The following is a 21,829-nucleotide window of genomic DNA, read 5'->3' on the forward strand; positions in this document are numbered from 1 at the left end:
AGGAGCATAAATTGAGGGATCTCTCAAGTTATTCTTTCCTGATGCAATACAACCAAGCTCTCAGCTGCTTTTGCTATTGTTTGTGTTAGTCTTGAAGCAGTACACTCTCTGATTACCACTGCCTGGTGCAATGGGATGGGCCTTGGCCTTGTACTGTTCTCTCCTGGTCAAATAAGAATGTTGAAAATAAAGCATGAAAATTACACATAGAATTATGTAAATGGTCTTTACATCTTCATCCAAATGAAAAAGGTGTGGCCAAAGTGAAGTAAAGACTCTCAGCTCTTCATAGAAACTTAGAAAAAAAAAAAGAATCCCCTAAAATATTAAAGTAAACTCAGTAGTGTTATTTTTAGCTTGTGGATATTTATTGACTTTGTCCATCAACTTTTCCTGTAGCATTAAATAGTAGCATTTCATCTCAGTCTTTACAAGGCTGACTAAAATGCATTTGCATTTTGTTGGTATTCACTGGCTGCTGCTTTTCAGCGTCATCCCCTGGGGGTTGAGGTTGCTGGAGAGGGCAGTTTGCCTGAACTGCTGCACAAGAGGCAATTGCTGGCTCTGTCTGGGCAGGTCTGAACAGTCTCCTCCATCACAGGCATTCCTAGAGCGAAGTCTCATGATCTGAGTGTTAGGCTGAGTGAGCAACTGCATCAGAGCATTCCTTGCAGCCGCATCTGAATATCTTCTTGATGAATTGGCTCTGGCTCTCTTTTGCAGTTTGCCACTCCTGCTGTGACTAATAAGAGACACGAGAGATTTGTGGATGGTTCACAAAATGCAGTAACCAGTGTCTTGCAGCTATTTTCTTAACCTGTGCATAAGGCTCAGAGGAGACCTTATTGTGGCCTTCCAGTTTCTGAAGGGGGCCTACAAGAAAGCTAGTGAGGGACTTAGAATGTTGAGTAGTGACAGGATTAGGGGAAATGGATCCAAGCTAGAGGAGGGTAGATTTAGATTAGATGTTAGGAAGAAGATCATCATCATAAGATTGGTGAGACAGTGGAACATGTTTCCCTAGGGAGGTGGTGGAAGCCTCATCCCTGGAAGTTTTTAAGGCCAGGCTGGAGGGGCCTCTGGGCAACCTGATCTAGTGGAGAGTGTCCCTGCCCATAGCAAGCAGGCTGGAGCTAGATGATCCTTGAGGTTCCCTCCAGCCCTGATAATTCTGTGATTCTATGTGTTCAGAGGAGAGGGGAGTGAAAATGGATTGCAGGACATCCCCAGAGCTTGCAGTCCCTGCAGCACAAGATCCATCAGGTTTCTGTTCTCTGAAAAATACAGATTACTAATAGGGCAACACAGTGGTGAACAGAAAACATTCAATGACATCCAGATTACTGGGTCAGAATAAAGAACCATTCACAGCCAGTACATTTTTTTGTGAATCCTTAACTCCAGCAGCCCATGCTAATGTGCTGTGCTTGGCTGCACCAGTACCCAGCTGAATTAGAGAAGGATTAACTGGGGAAAAAAAAACCCCAAACCGTAAATGTGACGCAGAAGTAAGCCCTGATCTTCTTTGTGCTTTGTATCCAAATGCAGTGTGACTGAGCAAGACATCCACTGAAGCTATCATGTTTAGTATGTAATTGTTTTCTAAATGAATTAAAAGGCATTTGCAGGTGGCAGAGCATTTAATTCCTCTTCCTCCAGACAAAGCTCTCACCTTAAAATGCATTTCGGTGCACAGAAGACAGGCGGTTCCTTCTTTGATACGCTGGCAATAGCTGGGAGTGCACAATGAAGTGTTCTGACATTTTGATTATCCTTCTCTCTTCTAGGAAATTTTGGAGCACTGCAGTCTTTAGTGCTGATTAGAGGAGATTGGAGAACTCATGCTAAACATATGAGGATTTTCCTCTCCTATAGAAGGTTGAGGCACAGTTAGGGCAAGGCAGATCCCTAATTGTCATTTAGATAGAAAAATTGCAGCAGTTATTGTGAAAGCAGCTCAATTCCATTTATTGTTCAGAGAGTTGGTGACTTCCAAAGAGATTTTGAATAAAGCATAGAATCATAGAATTGTAGAATCAACCAGGTTGGAAGAGACCTCCAATATCACCCAGTCCAACCTAGCACCCAGCCCTGTCCAGTCAACCATGGCACTAAGTGCCTCATCCAGGCTTTTCTTGAATACCTCCAGGGACGGTGACTCCACCACCTCCCTGGGCAGCCCATTCCAATGCCAATCACTCTCTCTGTGAAGAACTTCCTCCTAACATCCAGCCTATACTTCCACCAGCACAACTTGAGACTGTGTCCCCTTGTTCTATTGCTGGTTGCTTGGGAGAGGAGACCAACCCCCACCTGGCTACAACCTCCCTTCAGGTAGTTGTAGAAGACAACTTCTAGACTGGGAATTAAATGTAGGATCGTTTTTGTGTTTGGGTTTAACACTTTCTTAAACCAAGCTGGGAAAAGTCAGATGGTGGTAAAGGTCCTATGTGAATAAGAGGAGCTATTTCTTATGAAATAATTTGGGTTTCAGAATAGTCATGGAACATGCTCAACCCAGCTGCTTATGTAATACTTTGATTTAAGAAAACTGGGATGCTGAAACTCCAGTTTCTTCCTCACAAGCCAGTCCTACTGAAAATGTTTTGGGGGGGTGATTTTGCTCTGAAAATTGTGTGTGATACAATATACAAGCACTAAATATGAAAGCCTGGCTGAATATAGTCTTGGTGCCTGAAAGAGTCTTGTGCAGAGGACAGGGCAATTACAAAAATGATCGAGGGAGTGGAACATCCTCCTTTTGAGGAGAGACTAAGGGAGCTGGGGCTCTTTGGTTTTGGGAGGAGGAGACTGAGAGGTGACCTCAGTCATGTTTCTAAATATATAGTGAATACCAAGATGGTGGAGCCAGGCTCTGCTCAGTGATGCCCAATGACAGGACAAGGGGCAATGGGTGGAAGCTGAGGCATAGGAAGTTCCATGGAAACATGAGGAAGAATTCTTTCACTGTGAGGGTGACAGAACACTGGAAGAGGCTGCCCAGGGGTGTTGTGGAGTCTCCCCCTCTGGAGATAATCAAGAGCTGGGTGGATGTGTTTCTGTGCGATCTAGTTTAGGTGATCCTGCTCTGGCAGAGGGGTTGGACCGGATGGGCTTTTGAGGTCCCTTCCTAACATTCTGTGATTCCATATCATCTTGTCAACATAATAATGGCATTTTCTTAGCCTTTCTTGTGCTCCTTGGAAGATTTTATTTTAAATGCCAGTTATATTGTATGAGGGGTGCCTGGTGCATCTAGTTATCAGCAGAAGACATGTTTTTCTTACTGGGGTTCTTTTGCAACCAGACAGGTTGAGATGTTTCTGTTGAAACATGCCAATTTGCTGTTTGCTAGTCATGCAGAAGGTTCAAGGAAGTAAGGTGAGGTGAAAGTCCAAGAAAGGTCAAAATAAGAATGGTTTATCGTGAGTCATGTCTGAAAACACTTAATCCAAATTAAAGTCAAATACAAGGAAAAGCAGTCACAACATTGGTAACAGACAAGGTGGAAATAAATGGTTACAGGTGATACTGGTGCACAACCTGAAAATGTCCTTAGTCCATTTGTACAGAGACACAATAGTTTTAAACATTTTCCTTTGGTCTCAAGTGATTGTAGTCTGTATGCTCCTTGAATGTCAACACTGGTAGGAGCTGCTCTCCTAGCAGGCCTTGCAGATGGTGTTGAGCAGAGGGAATTCCCTCCTGCTGGGGCATCTGAGGCTACCTCAGTAAATCTGCTTTCTGGAGTCCTCTGGGCTGTCTAGGCATACGTAATCCCTCCTTTTCCCAGAATGTCTTTACTTCTGATGCATTGAGGAAGTGATGCTTAATTTTATGGAGCATTATTTCAGTTTCTTGAAAATACTACAGTAGTGGCTGTTAGGTTCTGCTCTGTCCATTCTCTGTCTGTCACTGCTTGCACCAATTTTCCTATCAGACTGATCAGAAAGAGAGCAAAATTCCTTCCAGCTTTCAGATGTCATCAGTACAAGGATGATATTTGTGCTTCCTGCTAATGCATTTCAGTCTTTTCTGCAGATTATTTTTCAAGGCATTCTTAATTTTTCTACCCAGGTAATCATTAAAAATATATACATCTCCGTTTCAGCAGCTCTCTGAAATTTGACTTGACTGATAGGTCCCAGCAACTCCTTCTCTAAAGAGAAGTCAAAGAACTCATTAAAAAATGTCAGAAAGATTAAGTTTTCCCTCATTTCTTTCCTTTAAATGAGATACAGTGGAGAAGCAATTCTCTTATGTGGGTCAGGAAGAACTTAATTTACTGGTAGAAGAGCAGTATCTCAGATTCGAGTGTCTCTGCGAGGTGCAGAGGAGGGAGTGCAGCCTGACTAAAGGAACCAATGTCTTCCATTAACATTCTTCACAATCAGGCTCACAAGAAGGCTTGCATCTTCCCAGCAGACATCCTTTGAACTCTTCCTCCCTCATCCTGGTTTTCAGGAAACTAATTCCACTTTGCATTTCTTTGCCACTCTCTACAGCAGCAAAGAAAGCCAACTGTGGGCAAGAGAGTAGAAAACGTTCTGCAGATTGTAGTCTCCTCTGAGTATTGATCTTAAGTGCCAGCTAGCTTTGGATTAAACAGGCACATGAAGAAATAACTGATCTGAGAGCTTTCTCACCTGCTTCTTGTTTCTCTTTGATCAAAATATTAATGACAGTGGAGGCTGAGACAGAGAACTGGCAAGAAAATGTACTGAGAGTAGAGGTTTAACTTTTGTGGTCTGACAAGCCCATGAGAGTGTAGATGGTGAGTTTCTGGTCAGAGGCAGTGAAGCAGCTAGCTGGACACAAGGCATGGCTGTATATCCTCCATTACAACCACTTCAGAGCTGAACAAAAAGCAGACAGAGAGCACCTCAAGCCAGATGAGGAAATGACAAATTCTTATCTAATTATTCTTTGTCCTTGTGAGATCACCTCAGATGAGGCAATGATACTCAAGAAGGGCTTATGAAGAGTGTCTGAGGGAGCTGAGATTGCTCAGTCTGGAAGAGAGGAGGCTGAGATGAGACTTCATTGCTCTCTAAGACTACCTGAAGGTAGACTGGAGCGAGAAGGGGGTAGCCTCTTCTCCTTGGTGGCAAGTGACAGAACTAGAAGAAATGGTGTCAGCCTGCACCAGGGGAGATTCAGACTAAATGCTAGAAAATGTTTGTGCACAGAGAGGGTTCTCAAACATTGGAATAGTCTGTTCAGGCCAGTGGTGGGGTCACCATCCCTAGAGGTGTTTAAACAGCATGTTGACCTGGCATTTAGGGACATGGTTCAGTGTTGACCCTTTAGTACTGGGTCAAGGATTGGACTGGATGATCTTTGAGGTCTCTTCCAATTGGATGTATGTTGTGATTCTGATCCAGTTCAATTCAATGTTGAGATACTGGAGCATGTCCAGAGAAGGTCAGTGAAGCTGGTGAAAGGCCTGGAGCACAGCCCTGTGAGGAGAGGCTGAGGGAGCTGGGGGTGTGCAGCCTGGAGAAGAGGTTCAGGGGTGACCTCATTGCTGTCTACAACTACCTGAAGGGAGGCTGTAGCCAGGTGGGGTTGGTCTCTTCTCCCAGGCAACCAACAACTGGACAAGGGGACAGAGCCTCAAGTTGTGCCAGGGGAGGTCTAGGCTGGATGTTAGGAGGAAGTTGTTGGCAGAGAGAGTGATTGGCATTGGAATGGGCTGCCCAGGGAGGTGGTGGAGTTGCCATCTCTGGAGGTGTTGAAGAAAAGACTCGGGGAGGCACTTAGTGTCATGGTTGACTTGATTGGACAGGGCTGGGTGCTATGTTGGACTGGATGATCTTGGAAGTCTCTTCCAATCTGGTTGATTCTGTGATTCTATGATACATGAGCCTGTATGAGGTTTTTGGAGCTTCTGTTTTTCTCTCCTTCTTCCCCCAAGCAGTCTGACTGCATGGTACATTGTAAGGTGATGGTGATAGATAAAATCTGGGGTTCTGGAGGTTGAGCCGTTGGCAACTCTGCTTAGTGTGGCCACAGCTCTTACAAGTGACCCAGGAAAGGAAGAAGCTGAACAAATAATGATAACCTCACCAAAAGTGCTTTCATTCTGATTTGTGGCTTTCAGACAACTTCAGGAGAAGATGTCCGTGACTTTGCCAAGGTACTCAAAAACAAATTTCGAACAAAAAGATACTTTGCAAAGCACCCACGAATGGGCTATCTGCCTGTGCAAACTGTCTTGGAAGGAGACAACATGGAAACGTGAGTAGCTCTGAAGTGTCTTAAGTAGCGATTCATTTGGTATGCTCTTGAGCTCCCCAGCTGGTGCCAACTCCCTTCACTTCCTAAACGCATAAAGCCTCTTTATTTCTTTTGTTTCTGTTAACCTCGGCTGGCAGGAAAACACAAGCTGGGATTTCAATTGCCATTGCCTGTATATGTTTAACCTGCCCTCATGCGAGAACTTCAGCTTCAGTTGGTAAAAGTGACATACTGACAACCTTACAAACTTCTAAGTTTGATATGGCAATTTGGAGACTAATGATCTCTTCCTCAAATTTTTACTTTCTTCCAAATAGGTAACCTTTCCGTGGTTTTGTTTGGGTTTTTTTGGTTTGGTTTTAATTAGGCTACTGTGTTTGCAAGCTTCCCAACTGATTTCTTCTTTTCTCACCCTCTAGACCTAGTCTTATTAAGTGCTTTTGATGTCTTTATGAGAAAAAAACCCACCAACACCAAAATCAAGAAGGATGTAGATGGAGAATTCAATGAGTTAACCCAGTTGCCTTTGGGTTTGTTTTGGTTTAGAAGCTTAATCAGTTGTTTAATGGCAATTGCACACAGCTTGTTCTGGCTCTCTCTATTCCTCTCTTTTAGTTTTAGATTTCTTTTTTTCCTTCACCTTTTGGTTGGTTTCTCTCCGCAGTCATTCACGTTGGTCTGTTGGATTTCTGTTTTTCAGTTGTGATTTTTTTTATATATATATATTTTTTTTTAAAATCTCTCTGTAATTATTTTGCTGCTGAGTTTCTTCTGCCTCTCTCTTCACCTCCTCATTTTTTGTCTTGCAGTCCTGTTACTCTGATCAACTTCTGGCCAGTAGATTCTGCGTGAGTACTTTTGCTGAAGTGTGCTGCTGCTGCTACCGCTGCTGCGTTCCCTCACTTTTTTTTGTTTCTTTGTTTGGTTTTGTTTCTTTCTTTCTTTGTTTAGTTTTACATAAGTTCATTTCCTTCTTTCTTTATGACTATTTTCTTTGGTGCACTCTCTGAAGGAATGTTTAAATCCCGAATGAGTAGCATGGGATAAATCCAGGAGTTTGCAGCAGTGATGGATTGTGTACTGTATGCTCTTTCTGGAGTATGTATTTTTCATCCGATTAACAGGAATTTTGGTGCCCTCCTACTAATGCTCATGAGAGTTTGTCCCTTAAAAGCCTGTGTTTCTGAATAAGTGTCGATCCCTCTAAATGTGTACAACATGATCTTTCAAGGCTAGAAATTGGACCTGATGGATTGGATTCAGTTTTAGGAATGGCATTGTTCTGTAGCTAAAGCTGTGGTTCGGATTTACGCGTGACCATGCGCACTTGCACACCGGTGTGCCCCAATTCATCCAAAGCTCAATGGATATTTCATTCCTTTTTTCTTTAGATACAGTAAGAATTGTGATGGGAGATGGAAATGGGGAAATGTTTACTGTTGGATTTTATTTTTTTTTTTTAGAAGTTAAAACCCAGAATAATTTTTTTTAGCTATAAATGGACTCTCATTCTTGAACCATTCCTGCACGTGCATTGTCTTAATGTTGTAGTAATTCTCTCAGCATAAGCTAAAGATCTATATACTCAATATTGTGGCATTTGCTACTACTGGTGTTACATGGATGATTTTAGAATAATGTTAAATAAGGATTATTTTTAATTCATATCTTGATAACTACTGAGAAACTAATAAATAGAGTTTTATATATTTCTATATGGTGAAATGTATATGACTTGCACCATCACTGAATTTTTTGGTAGAATAAAACAGTAATGAAATGTATATGTTGGAATACTGATCTCTAATTCTCATTTGGAGCACAAACCATTGGGAAGTCGAGTGAAGTGCTGTGCTTCTAGGAAATTTGAGCAACCAGGAAACACATCTAATACTACAAACCTTGTGTGGTTCAGGATTCCCCCACAGAAAATGCCAAAAGGCTGGAGCCAGGCTGAAGTAGAAAGGCTTTGAACTTTATGGTGCACTCTAGAAATGCAGATGGGAATGGTTGCAGCATACTACATACTCAGTTGTGCTACTAGATTTCTTACCCTTAACAACTGCCAACTTAAAAGTAACCTTTAAGGAGAGCTTGGATCATATGGAATGCCATTGCTGTGTCCAGCCTAACATGAAATTAAGCTGCCATAACATGCTTTATTCTAGTTACTTACAGCAATAACATCAAAGTAGCTTCACAACAAAGATTTGGCATTGTGTACTACATTAACTCACATATAATGCTTAAGAAAAATTGGGTGATACTGAGAAGCAGGATTTGTACAGAGAGTTTGTACCTTGAATCAGACCAGCTCAGGTATTTTCCTAAGCACAATCCTTTTGTCTGGTCTGAAAAGAAGGCAGAAAATTTATAAATTAGTAGTGGCTGAAAAGAATTGCTCTTCATTCTGTCTACTAAGGTTTGAGGGGTTTATTCCCTTTGTGCTGGACCCACCAGGCTTATAACACAATTTACTGAGTTACTCAGATTTAAAACTGTCAGTTACAGGGCTGAGTGCAATTTTGGCAGTCAAACCTCTTGCTCTGGTTATCCAAAAGCTTCCACATGTTTTCTAAGATCTTGCTGGTATTTCCATGCCGGTTTCTGGGTAACCTTTAAAGCACTGCAGAAGAGCATAACCAGGCATTGTTCAATAGTGCTATGCTGACATCAGCATGTGGTAGACATGGAACTTTTTATGCATACAGAGATATTTACTTTTTGTTTGAAGTTAGTGATTCTGACTCCTTTATTACCCAGTACTTTGCACAGATACTGTCCTTGGCAGGCATTAAAGGGAGAGATCACACTTTTTGTGAGGATTTGCATCTTTTCACTCCAACTGTGGGCTGTCATTTGCACAAATACAATCCACTTGATGCTACACTTTCAAGAACCATCAAGCAAAATGATGAAGAGCAAGAAAAGTGCCTTTGTCCTGCAAGCCAGGTCTCTAGGGGTGCAGTTTGTTGCAAGAGGTGGTATTTGCCACTCAGTTGCCACTTGACTGGAATTCCCCAGAGCTGTTCCTGCAGACCCCAGCTTGAGCAATGCAGCTGTAGAGCCCTTGTAAAAGGGAGGGTTATCTTGACTAAATATTGGCAATGTCACTCAGCCTTCACGCTGAGGGTTCAAACTGGTTAGGTGGGCTGAGTATGTGTGCTTAGAAAGGAAGGACTGTGAGCTCTAGCCTAGATGGTAATCTAACAGTATGTCTGCACAGCAGCCTGCAATTGCAGCACACTGGTTCCCTAACTTGCCCAGATATGGGCAAAAGTGTACCTCTGAGCAGCTAAATTCAACAAGCAAATCTTAACTGATTTGCTTTCTTAAGCAGATGTCAAAAGCTGTAGATCTCCACTGCAGGCAAACCTGGAAATGTAACCTCACCCCCTGCCTGCAGTTGTCAGAAAGACAAAACCAGCTCACCAGGTCACATAGCACTGTCTTGTTACCAAATAGGTTTTAAAAATACACACCTTCTTCACTTCTGAAGTTGAAGCTTAGTGTCAAGGCAGCAAATGTGTAAGCATGCAATGAGACCCATCCTTTGCCTGCCCAAAGGGACATCACTTCATTGCCCAGTTGGTCCCAAACAGTTGCTGTCCATTCCTTCGTATTGGCACCAATACATGTGCACTGCCAGGACAAAAGCTACTTTCAACACAGATTTCCTGCTCTGTGCACAGTATTAGCAGCAACATTTGAGGGAGGGTTGAAACCAAGATCCCTTCTTTTGTTGATAGTACCAGCCAAGACCGACTTCAGATCTGCTGTTATGTCAAACAAATGTAGGAAATGGAGAAAGCAATCACTTATCAGAAAAGCATCTTTCTGCACAATCCACTGCACTAGATAAATTGCATCCTCTTCCCCTCACTTCCCTTCAGTGTAGATTTTCATGCACAAACCAGGATGAGTGTTAAGAATAAGTTCTTTACTATGAGGTTAGTGGAATGCTGGAACAGATTGCCCAGGGAAGTAGTTGAGGCCCCGTGCCTGGAGAAATTCAAGGTGAAGCTTGACAAGGCTGTGGGCAACCTGATCTAGTTGAGGATGCCCCTGCTGACTGCAGAGGGGGTTGGACTAGATGACTTTTGGAGGTCCCAACCCAGACCATTCTGTGATTCTATGATAGCAAGTTGCAGAGAAGCAATTACCTATCCTCATGAATCTCTGCTGCACTGAGCAACTCTGTGAATTGAGTGTTTATTCTCTGTTGTCTTTGAACATGTGATGGGACAAAGCTCGCTTCAAACAAAAGGAGTTTCATTATGCTTGAGCTGCAGTATCTTTAAGAGAACAACTTTACCAGTCTGTGAGAAGACACATTAATGTTGATGATTTTTGTGTGCCTCTCCCATGAATTTGGAAGCATCTTGACTTCACAGAACTCTTTGCAGGCTGATAAGAAACTTGGAAGATGACCAGTCTAGTAGATTTACTGCAAGATTATCACATTTCTAACATGGGAGCATTACAAACCACAAGATAATCACAGTTTTGGTATACAGCCAGTAAATACCAAACTTGACTGCTCTTGCAATGCAGTGCACTCCCTGTTGGGCAGACATAATCTGACCCACAGATACCAACAATTTAAAAGGGAGGGAAAACCCTCATTCAGAAGTTCCAGAGGGAGAGTCAGCAGAGATAGAATAAAAGGAAGTTAAAGTAGAGCTACAATACTAGATTGCCATGCAATTTGGGAAGCTGCATCATTTTCTGTTAATCCAGCATCTCCTGATAGTTGCAGACTGGCAAAATCCCACCTGGCAGGAAAGGCTGCTCTCTGAACTGCACCAGGCAACATAATTCCATAGTGATGCTTTCCAGAGTTGGGGCTGTAAGAAACAATACTCTAGTTGATGATAGAAGTCACATCATTGTTTTCATCAACAAAAAGTGAAAAGGACCTCATACCATCTGACTTGTCAGGCAGGAGACCCAAAATAATTCACACCTGTCCTCCTGCATAACACACGGATCTGCAAAATCTTCACTGTCTGCAGTCTGTTATTAAAGGCTCATTTCAGATATTTTATATGTCTCATATTTGTTTGTAGTTGCTTGTGGAGAAGTCCTTAAAGGCCCTGTGAAGTGGGATGTGCTGGATACAAGCACTGGAGCAGGGTGGGAGACAGAGAGGAGGTTCCCATGAGAGTTTTCACAGCTGGTGCAAGGCTGCACATGAAGCTATATTCAGAATGAAGGAGGCAGGTGTGAAAGGAAAACCAAGGGGAAAGTTCTTCTCTAAAACCTTTGGAAAAGGATTCTCTGGGGTCTGGTGCAAAGAAGAGTCATTGCAACAGACGGGTTGCCTAATGGTCACAGTCCCTGGTGTGGTACCAAAAAACATTGCATCGATGGCCTGAGGAGGCACATGCAGCACCTGGAGTTATAACTTGCTGTTTGCCAAACACAGTGTAAGCATAAGGCACAGAGATGTGAGGGTATAGGCATAGCTCTAAGTATCTTTTTACTTCTAAAGGGGTATTGTTTGTGATTAATCAGTGTTTTCTGCCTTATAGGCCTGCCTCGTCCCCTCAGCTTTCACATGATGATACTCATTCACGCATTGAACATTATGCTAGCAGGTATGAGACCAGCTGGACCTCAGGCAGATCTTTCTCTAAACAGTCCTTTCTTAAAAATCCAAAATCCCAAAGGCTAGCTGCTACCTGAGCGCTTCTTAAAGAAACATAGAGTTTGGGGGTCTGCTTTGCAAGCTCTGGGATGTAGATCATTGTCTGTGGTTACTACTAACCAGCCTGTCAGCTAACTTGCATGCCAGGGCATGTGTGTGGTCAGAAGCAACCTTTAGATGCTGTGGGATCTTCATTAAACTGTGCACTCAGATTACTGACTTTTTAGCCAAGCCTGTGCCAAGACAAGGGGTAATGGTTTTAAACTGAAAAGATTTAGACTAGGGACAAGAAAGACATTTTTTTACAGTGAGAGTGGTGGAACACTGGAACAGGTTGCCTGGAGAAGTGATGGAAGCCCCATGCCTGGAAGCAAAGTCAGGTTGGACAGGACTTTGATCAACCTGGTCTACTGGAAGATGTCCCTGCCCATGGCAGGGGGGGTTGATCTGGACCTTAAAAGGTCCCCTTCCAACTGAAAAACGTTCTATGATTCTATGTTGAGGTTGTTTTCACCTTGGTGAAATCATGCAAATCAGAAGAGCAGAAACCTCCAAACTCAGATAAATCTCAAGTACTGTTTTAACATTAAGTAATTCTTCTTGTGAATACCATAAATAGGATTTTCCCTTGATTTGGAGGATTAAAATAGTGGTGTATCACTGCTTTAGTTCCCTTGTCTGCTTTCCTGATGCTCTTAAGAATCAAAAAGTGAGGTAATTGCACAAAGAAATATTTTTCCACCAGGTGAACAAATTTTGCTAGGGTCGAGGTAATGAAAAACAGTTACTCCAACCTCCTCTTTCTCTAAAATTGCTTGATCAGGAGAGGTATTTCCAAATTTTTGCTTAGGAGAGGCTGAGTGTTGAAAACCAGTGGGGAATGACTGTTAGTTACAGTTCTGATAATGACTTTGCCAGGTACAAAGCAATTTGTGTAATCCCCTGGCATCTCAAGGCCTTTCTTTGATTATGGAATTAATTAACGATGAGGAGTGGAATATAACCTCAGAGAAAGGGTCGACAGCTTAGAAGTGAGTTTAGCCAGGTCGTTGTAAAAGAGATAAACCAATCCTTTGCAAAAGTTTATTGGAAAACTTTTTTTGGTAATCAACAGTGAGCATCAATTAATTTGAGTTTCAAATTCTCAAAACTCATTAAAAAAAAAAACCATTCTGCTCTTCAATTCTTTCAGGAATGTTAGAGCAAATAAAGTTTCTGGAACACAGAATTGATTTTAATGAGTCTTGTTTATTTTTCCCTAGGCTAGCAGAAATGGAGAACACCAATGGTTCTTATCTAAATGACAGTATTTCACCTAATGAGAGCATGTAAGTAGGCTACTTCACTATTTTTGACATGGTTTTGTTCCTGTGAAGGTTAATAACATGGTTCTTTACCATGAAGGTAGTGGAATACTGAAACAGGTTGCCCAGGGAGGTAGTTGTGGGGCCCCATCCCTGGAGATATTCAAAGTGAGGCTCAACAGGGCTCTGGGCAACCTGATCTATTTGAGGATGCCTTTGCTGGCTGCGGAGGGAGTTGGACTAGATGACTTTTGGAGGTCCCTGCTAACCCAGACCATTCTATGGTTGTGTGAACTTGTCAGGAAATTCTGTAGTGCAGAATTTGTATGGCCACATGCAAGATCTGGTTCAATTTAATGATGAACTTCACAGAGAGAGTGATTTCCCATTGGAATGGGCTGCCCAGGGAGGTGGTGGAGGCACTGTCCCTTGAGGTCTTCAAGAAGAGACTGGATGAGGCACTGGGTGCCATGGTCTAGTTGACTGGATAGGGCTGGGGGACAGGTTGGACTGGATGATCTTGGAGGTCTCTTTCAACCTGGTTGATTCTATGGTTCTGTAGCATAATGTCTGGATTTATGGCCTGTAGCTCCGCACTGAAGTTGTGCAACTGATGAGGGATACTTGCAAAATTAAAATCACTCTTTTTTTTTTAATTAGTGGTTTATTCAGCAAACAGTTGCCATATTACTTGGGAAAAATGCTCAGCATCTGGTGTGTTTTAGGGACAAAAATGAAAAGATAACCTTTCTATCTGTACTGCAAACTTAATCATGGTGAAATTGCTGCAAGGTAGAAAATGTTACTGTGAGCAAAGTATCATTCAAAAGGTTAGTTGGGCTAAAGAGAAATCTTCAGTCTATAAATACCTGAAATACTTTGCAAGACTAAGCTGGGAAAGACTCATTCTGTCTGTGAAATATGAGTAGGTAACTTGAAGTTGGACAGGTCACAGAGAAGCATCCATTCTACTACTTGAAATGTAAAGTTATAAATAAAAGTTTTAATTTAAAAAAATAGGTGAATCTGATGTTACACCAAGACCTTTTCTGTGGTTATCTGACAATGATATGTTTCTCTTCTCATGGTTTTCTTGATCTCATTTATTCTCTTAGTAAAAGGACATAGAACTAGAAAATTAACCATGAGTCAGCAAGTTTGCTTGTGGTACTAACCAAGGAGGAGTGGCTGACACACAGGCTCTGCTGCCAGACCTAGGCAGGGGCTGGAGAGTTGGGCTGGGAGAAATTGAATGAAATGCAACAAGGACAAGTGTACAACCCCATGGACCAACCTAGGCTGAGCACTGGCCTTTGAAGAGCAGTGTAGGGAAGAGGGACCTGGGAGTCTTGGTAGACAGAAGGATGACCATGAGCCAGCAATGTGCCCATATGGCCAAGAAGGCAAATGGCATCCTGGGGTGGATTAGTAGACATGTAGTTAGTAGTTTGAGAAAGGTTCTCCTTGCCTTCTACTCTGCCCTGGTGAGACTCCATCTGAATATTGTGTCCAATTCTGGATCCCTCAGTTCAAAAAGGACCTCAGGGAACTGCTTGAAAGAGTCCAGTGAAGAGATACAAAGATAATAAAAGGAGTGAACATCTCCCTTCTGAGGAAAGGCTGAGGGAGCTGGGGCTCTTTAGCTTGGAGAAGAGGAGACTAAGGAATGACTTATTCATGTTTATAAATATGTAAAAGCTGAGTTTCAGGACAGATGCAGACTCTGCTCAGTGATGTCCAGTGACAGGATAAGGGGCAATAGGTGCAAGCTGGAGCATAGGAGGTTCCATGTGAATAGAAGGAAAATCTTTTTCACCATGAGGGTGACAGAACACCTGGAACAGGCTGTCCAGAATGATTGTGGAGACTCAAAACCTGCCTGGATGCATTCCTGTGTGACCTATGCCAGGTGATCCTGCCCTGGCAGGGGGGTTGGATTAGATGATCTTTCAAGGTCACTTCCAAGCCCTGAGACACTCTGTGATTCTGTGCGAGTCATGTTTCTGGAAACAGGACAGAAGCATGTTAATCTTTGCCATACCTGAGAATTTACTCTTAGTTAATGAACTGTTTAGGAGAAGCCATAGCACAGATTCCAGATATGCAAATATTGAAAACAATTCCAACTTTTCTAAAAGTGGAGTTTCTTCTGTTTCTACATTCTTTACCATCCTTGCCACAGTTTAAGATCTGGGTGTTGTCTGAAAATTGAGACAGAATGTTCTTTTCACCATTTGTAGCATTCCTATAAAGCAGAGTCTCTAAGCAGTACTCATTCACCTTCCCTGTGGACACAGGCTGTGAGAGTTGGGGCTGTTCATCCTGGAGAAAGGGAGGCTCTGGAGAGACCTTATAGAGGCCTTCCAGGACCTGAAGGGAGCTTAGAAGAAAGCAGGGAAGGGACTTTTGACAAGCACTTCAATGGACTGAAGCTTGAGGAGGATAGAGTTAGGCTGGCTATTAGGAAGAAATTCTTTACAGTGAGGATGGGCAGACACTGAAACATTTTGTCCAGGGAGATCATGGATGCCTGCTCTGTGGAGGTGTTCAGGGACAGATTGGAGGAGGCCCTGAGCAACTTAATCTAGTGGAAAGTGTCCCTGCCAATAACAGGGGGATTGGAACTAGATTAAAGGTGCCTTCCAACCTAAACTATTCTGTGAGTCTGGGTTGAGGCAATCCCAAGCACCAGTATAGGCTGGGCAGTGACTGGCTTGACAGCAGCCCTGAGGAAAGGGACTTGGGGTTGCTGGTGGATGAGAAGCTCAGTATGAGCTGTCAGTGTGCTCTGGCAGCCCAGGAAGCCAACCAGATCCTGGGCTGCATCAAGAGAAGTGTGACCAGTAGGGCAAGGGAGGTGATTCTGCCCCTCTACTCCACACTGGTGAGATCTCACCTGGAGTACTGCATCCAGTTCTGGAGCCCCTGTTACAAGAAGGCTATGGGTGTGCTGGAGCGTGTCCAGAGAGGGGTCATGGGGATGATCAGAGAGTTGGAGCACCTCTCCTATGAAGAGAGACTAAGGGAGTTGGGACTGTTCAGTCTTGAGAGGAGAAGGCTCCAAGGTGACCTTACTGTGACCTTTCAGTATCTTAAAGGTGCTACAAGGAAGCTGGGGAGGGACTTTTTAGTGTGTCAGGCAGTGATAGGGATGGAGGGAATGGAACAAAGCTAGAAACGGGTGGATTCAGACTGGATCTAAGGAAGAAGTTCTTCACCATGAGGGTGGTGAGAGCCTGGAATGGATCACCCAGGGTGGTGGTTGAGGCCCTGTCCCTGGAGGTGTTTAAGGCCAGGCTGGATGAGGCTCTAGACAGCCTGATCTAAGTGTGAGGTTTCCCTGTCCATGGCAGGGGGGTTGGAACTAGATGATCCTTGTGGTTCCTTCCAACCCTGACTGATTCTGTGATTCTGTGATAATTGAAATGTGGAGTGAGAATCAAAACCTTGTGAGCATGTTAGATATTGATGGGTAGTAACAAAGCTAGCTGTTTCAAAATAGTTTCCCTTTTGACTTGGTAGGATTGTTACCTACCAACTTGAAAGAAGACTCCCTGTGCAACTCGAAGTATGTTGCTTTAATATGATGGTTCAAAGAGAAGGTTGCAGGTGACACTTTCAAACTAACACATTTGCACTGGTAGTGTAGTTTTGCATAGTTAAGGATGAAAGCTTTAATTCCAAGTTGGATGTCAGTTTTCTATTGCCATGGATAGTAGTAATGCTGTTGTGTATGGAATTTTCCCTTGTCCCCACTGGAATATTTCCATGTCCATATTCACAAAATCATTCTTGAACAGTATCTTTTATATTATGCATTGGTCTTACTGTTCAGCTCATTCTTTGGTTAATTAAAAGTTGTATTAATAAGATTCAGTTAATAAATTAACCAGTAACCATCCAGTTTGTTACTCATTTGGTGCTATTAACATAAGAATAATCCTTTGAATTCTGAATGTTGGAAGAAATGCTTCAGATACAAACTGCAGCAGAGTCAAAGCTCACCATGAATTCACAACTGTAGTTCTTTCAGTCTTGTTTGTCAAGTTATGGCATTCTTACAAGTTTTGGTTTATCAGGCTTATAATTGCAGGTAGAGTGGTAGATGGGAGAGAGAGAAGGAGGGAAATAAAGAGAAAATGTGTGTGTGTATCTCAATCACAATACATTCCACTACATTGTGTCACTGCAATTGTGTATAGAAAAGTGTGTGCAGGCTAAAGGATGTGTCTTGCCAAGTGACATTATAGTGCAATAGTTATGTCACTTTTTCACTCTTAATTCACTTCAGCTTCATAAAGAATATTTATAAATGCAAAGCAGTTCTTTGAAAGAAATCACAGTTGAAATGCTTCATGAAAGGTATAAATTCAGGGACTGGCAAGCCTGTAAAATTTTGTGTAGAAAAAGGAAAGGAAGCTTGTGGTGGAAAATTAATATTTCCCTTTTATGAACTGATGTTAATGTGCTCTACATTGCTTCAGCACTCCTGCAGTCATAATGGCATCATTAACATTTTCAGGAGCAAAATGGCAACATGGAAGATTCTAATTTTTGAACAATAACAGCTGTTCAAAATGCCTGTTAAATTCCAGAATAAAAATGTAACAGAAAACTACACTGAATTATTTTCTTACAAGTAAGTACTACCAGAAAAACAAGATTCCAAAGAGCAACCTGGGATGTTTTTCTGTCCTTGACTTGTGTCAAGAGAAATCTTCCATGTTTTCTCACAGTTACTGCTAGTGCTAGCTGCATAGCTTAGGTCCTGGATGCAATTCCATAGCATCTAAAACACTCATGTAATTCTAGGAGATGGTCAAGGTCTTCAAAATTGGATTTGCTTTTGTCCTCCAGAGATGTTTCAAATGCCAGACAGCTCTGAGGGCAATAAAAAGAAAAGGAAGATGCTCATCTGTAATACATCTATTTATGTTCTGACAGCACAGATCATTTGTAATTAAACAAGCAAACCCAGAAAGTGACAAACTCACTGAAATAAAGCATCATTTCATTAGATTGAGTCATTTATTTCGCTTCATCTACAGTTGTATAGAGAAAAATAGCTAAACAGAGGACACCTTTACCGCATAGGAAGAGCTTGTGGATGTCAACGCTTTGCCTTTGCTGGAATGACCCTTCCACAACACAGATTGGGAAGCAGATGTTATTTTCTCAAGCAAATTCCTAATTGACATTAGACAAAAGAGGAAAGCTGAGGTTGTTGGCTGTGACAGAACTTGGCTTTAAGCATCTTGAGAAGCAGAGGGGAGAAAAGGTGGACTCCTCCATGAAGGGATATTATCAGAGACTAAATGAAGCAGTTCAGCAGATTCTGCTTTAAGGTACATTGGTCTGCTGTTGGCTATAAAGAGTTCAGCAAATCTCTCTGTAAGAAGTGAGAGACTCTGAGTGAATCATCTCTTCATATGTACTGCAAAGTTAAAATGGAGGAAAGGAAGAGTCATTTTTATCCTCTTCTGTTTTCCAGCGATGATGAACACCTATTAATCCAGCACTACTGCCAAAGTCTGAACCAGGAGTCCCCCCTGAGCCAGCCCCGAAGTCCTGCCCAGATCCTGATTTCTCTGGAGAGTGAAGAAAGAGGGGAACTGGAGAGAATCCTCGCAGACCTGGAGGAGGAAAACAGGTGGGTTACAGTACCACCTGCTGCAGCACTCTGGCACACACTGCAGGGGCAAACAAAAGCTTTCTCTCGATAGGTGATGGGGCTGACATCATCCTTAACGAGTTCCCACTTGCAGGGCAGTGATGACTCAGCACTGCTTCTTGCACGAAGCCTCCAAACTGGCAAGCTTCAAAGACCTGCACTGGCTCCCTTAATACTCATGGTGCCACATGTGACAAGCTCTGCTGGCTTTGTTTCATACCATTCCCTTCTGTACCACTGTTCCCTTTATTTCCATGACAATAATGAGCTTCGTACTGGCATCACTTCATTTTTCCATTAGGTGAGGGCAGGGTGTGCAGACTTGTGCAGGCATTTCTGGAAAAGACAGGTGGCAGTTCCTGAAAAGACAAGCTTTTCTCAAAAAAAGGTTGGGCATGAGGCTTTGAAATTATCCCAGTTCATTTGAAGTACCAGATCTGTGAAGTGACTGCACTGCACAGTTAGATGGAATTCACTTTGATAGCATTTTTAGAGATGAGTTATAAAGTTGCATTTTCTTCTAAGGAATACTTGTGCAGTGGTTAATAGTTGGGTGGTTTGGTGTTGCTTTTTGCCATTTCTTTAGCCTTTCAATACCAAATGTCATTTACTGCTTTCAGTTTCAAGCTTAATCGAAGTTACCTTCATTAATCACCAAAAAAACTCCACCCAATTGGATTCTCGCAGCATCAGAGCACTGCAGTTGTCTTTCTACAGCACTCAGGAGTTCTGGACCATCAGCATAACAACTAGTAGATCTTGCCCCTGACAGGGTTGTAACTGCAATCAAAACCAGACTGTAAGATAGAAATCACTTAAATCCACACAAACCCCATTTTTGTTTGCCTTCTGCTGCCTTCAGCTTTTATGGTAGAGTCTGTTGGCTTTTTCATGCACTTTTTGCTTGCTTCTTTAAGAGCTAGATCCTTTTGTTTACTGAGGGTTTAATGCAAGTAATCATTTACTTTAGGCATGTCAAGGAAATAATGCAAGAGTTGGCACTCTCATAGATCTTCTCTTCATGCATAAGTCTTCTTTGGGTGGTACTAATCAATTACAGTGGCGCCTTTATCAGGAGGAATAGGGAGAACATAGAGGATCAATAGGCATAAAGGATGAGGAAAGTGTTTCAGACAGAAAGCTGTAGTAAACAAAGTTGTTGCTCTCTGAACAGCAGTGAGATTTTGTTGGAAACAGACTTCCTACTGAGCAGCACATAAAGCCCAAGTACTTTCTGAAGTACCGGCACTGTGCAGATAATAAAGTGGCTTAGTTTTCAGGGGAGGGATGTTACTTCTTTTGAACAGCACAAGGAAGAAGGAAAAAAATTAAACTTTTCTTTCTGTATAGAAAATAAGCCACCCACCAGAAAAGGTGAATGGCTTTTTCACAGCCTCATTTTAGATTAGAAATATGATTAGTACAAGCTGCAGGTAGACAGCAAAGTAGGCTAAAAAAATTCCTTTAGGGAGTTTATGTCTTGAATTTCAGTATGAGCTGTAATGAATATAACGAGAACTACTACTACTGAGAAATGGCACATTAAAGCATCTCTGACAGGAACTACACCCTAAAAATACCTGGTTTGAAGATTCCCAGTTCTGGAGTAAATGAGAGCTTTGGGCTTTACCAAACTGGGGACAACGGACACAAACCGAAAGACAGAAAATTCCACCTCCACATGATGAAAAACTTTCCTGTGAGGATGCCAGGACATTGGAACAAGTTGCTGAGAGAGGATGTGGAGTCTCCTCTCCAGACTTTTACAGCCTGTCTGGACGTGTACCTGTGTAACCTGCCATAGGTGATCCTGCTTTGGCAGAGATTTGGGACTGAGTGATCTCTGGAGGTCTCCTCCAACCCCTACCATCCTGTGATTCTTTGATTTTATAGCCTTTTAGTTTCACACTTGTGCTATTGGAGTCTCAGTTAGGGGTGGGATGCCACCACAAGCAGCCTAACCATTTGCGAGTGCTTTGGGTCTCGGTGCGGTAAGCACACAGAGGTCTTTTTCTGTAGGACAATGTGGAGGTCACATTGCTGTGATTCTCATTGATTATGAAAAATCATGACTTTTGTCTCTGCAAACAGCTATAAATAACTTGTACTTAAAATGTGAGGCAGATGCTCAAAACAGAACAAGTTCTTGTTGTCCTGATAGCTTGTCACAGCCAGATAGCTATGATTTTATGGAGGAAACACCGAATCCTCTTTAGAAAAATACACTGTTCAGACAGGGTTAGTCAGAAGCCATTCACATAACTTACCTACCTTTGAAAAACACTCTTGTTCCTTCAGATTTCTATTTTCTAGTCTTTATCCTTCTTGGAATTTGTGCAAACCTTTTCTTGGCTGTTGTCAAAGGTAATCTACAACCTGGGACCTAATTCCTTGCATGAAGCCAGTTCCAGTGGGTGACTCCTTCCCATGCTTATCCTAGAAACACTTACTGCTGCAGCATGAAGACTTGGTGAATCTGTTGCCTGGAAGTTAGCTGGACATGATGCAGATCACATTGTGACTGCCTGGTCCTCAGCCTACCCATAAAGCACCTAAATTGTTTCATCCCCATTATAAATATCTCAGGCCTTGTTACTGGAGCGTGCCTCCTTGCTGGCTCTGAGCAGGATGAGTTTATGCCTTGGAGGACAAGTGGGTGGGAAGCCAGCAGTGTTAGATGAGCAGTCTTTTTTTCCAGCCTGTGTTGACACAACTTTTGTTGCATACACTTCTGTTGAATATTTGACACTGAAGCTTCATCTCTCTCTGCTGTATCTACAGCTACCTGAAGGGAGGTTGTAGCCAGGTGGGGGTTGGTCTCTTCTCCCAGGCAACCACCAATAGAACAAGGGGACACAGTCTCAAGTTGTGCTGGAGGAAGCCTAGGCTGGATGTTAGGAGGAAGTTCTTCACAGAGAGAGTGATTGGCATTGGAATGGGCTGCCCAGGGAGGTGGTGGAGTTA

General features: G+C 42.6%; 1 protein-coding gene across 21 annotated transcripts in view; it reads left to right on the forward strand.

Moving 5' to 3' along the window:
* DMD (dystrophin) overlaps window positions 1–21,829 on the forward strand; it is a 1,274,903-nt gene that overhangs the window by 1,225,414 nt on the left and 27,660 nt on the right. For 15 of the 21 annotated variants that reach the window (XM_064151948.1, XM_064151973.1, XM_064151974.1 and 12 more), the window contains 5 exons: window positions 6,104–6,240; window positions 7,050–7,088; window positions 11,775–11,840; window positions 13,153–13,218; window positions 18,686–18,844. In XM_064151948.1, the coding sequence (XP_064008018.1) occupies window positions 6,104–6,240; window positions 7,050–7,088; window positions 11,775–11,840; window positions 13,153–13,218; window positions 18,686–18,844 (467 nt within the window). The remainder of the gene's footprint in view (window positions 1–6,103; window positions 6,241–7,049; window positions 7,089–11,774; window positions 11,841–13,152; window positions 13,219–18,685; window positions 18,845–21,829) is intronic. The other 6 variants (XM_064151949.1, XM_064151970.1, XM_064151972.1 and 3 more) reach the window with 3 other exon arrangements.

The sequence above is a fragment of the Pogoniulus pusillus genome, chromosome 12 (genome assembly GCF_015220805.1).
Source record: "Pogoniulus pusillus isolate bPogPus1 chromosome 12, bPogPus1.pri, whole genome shotgun sequence".
NCBI classification, from domain to species: domain Eukaryota; kingdom Metazoa; phylum Chordata; class Aves; order Piciformes; family Lybiidae; genus Pogoniulus; species Pogoniulus pusillus.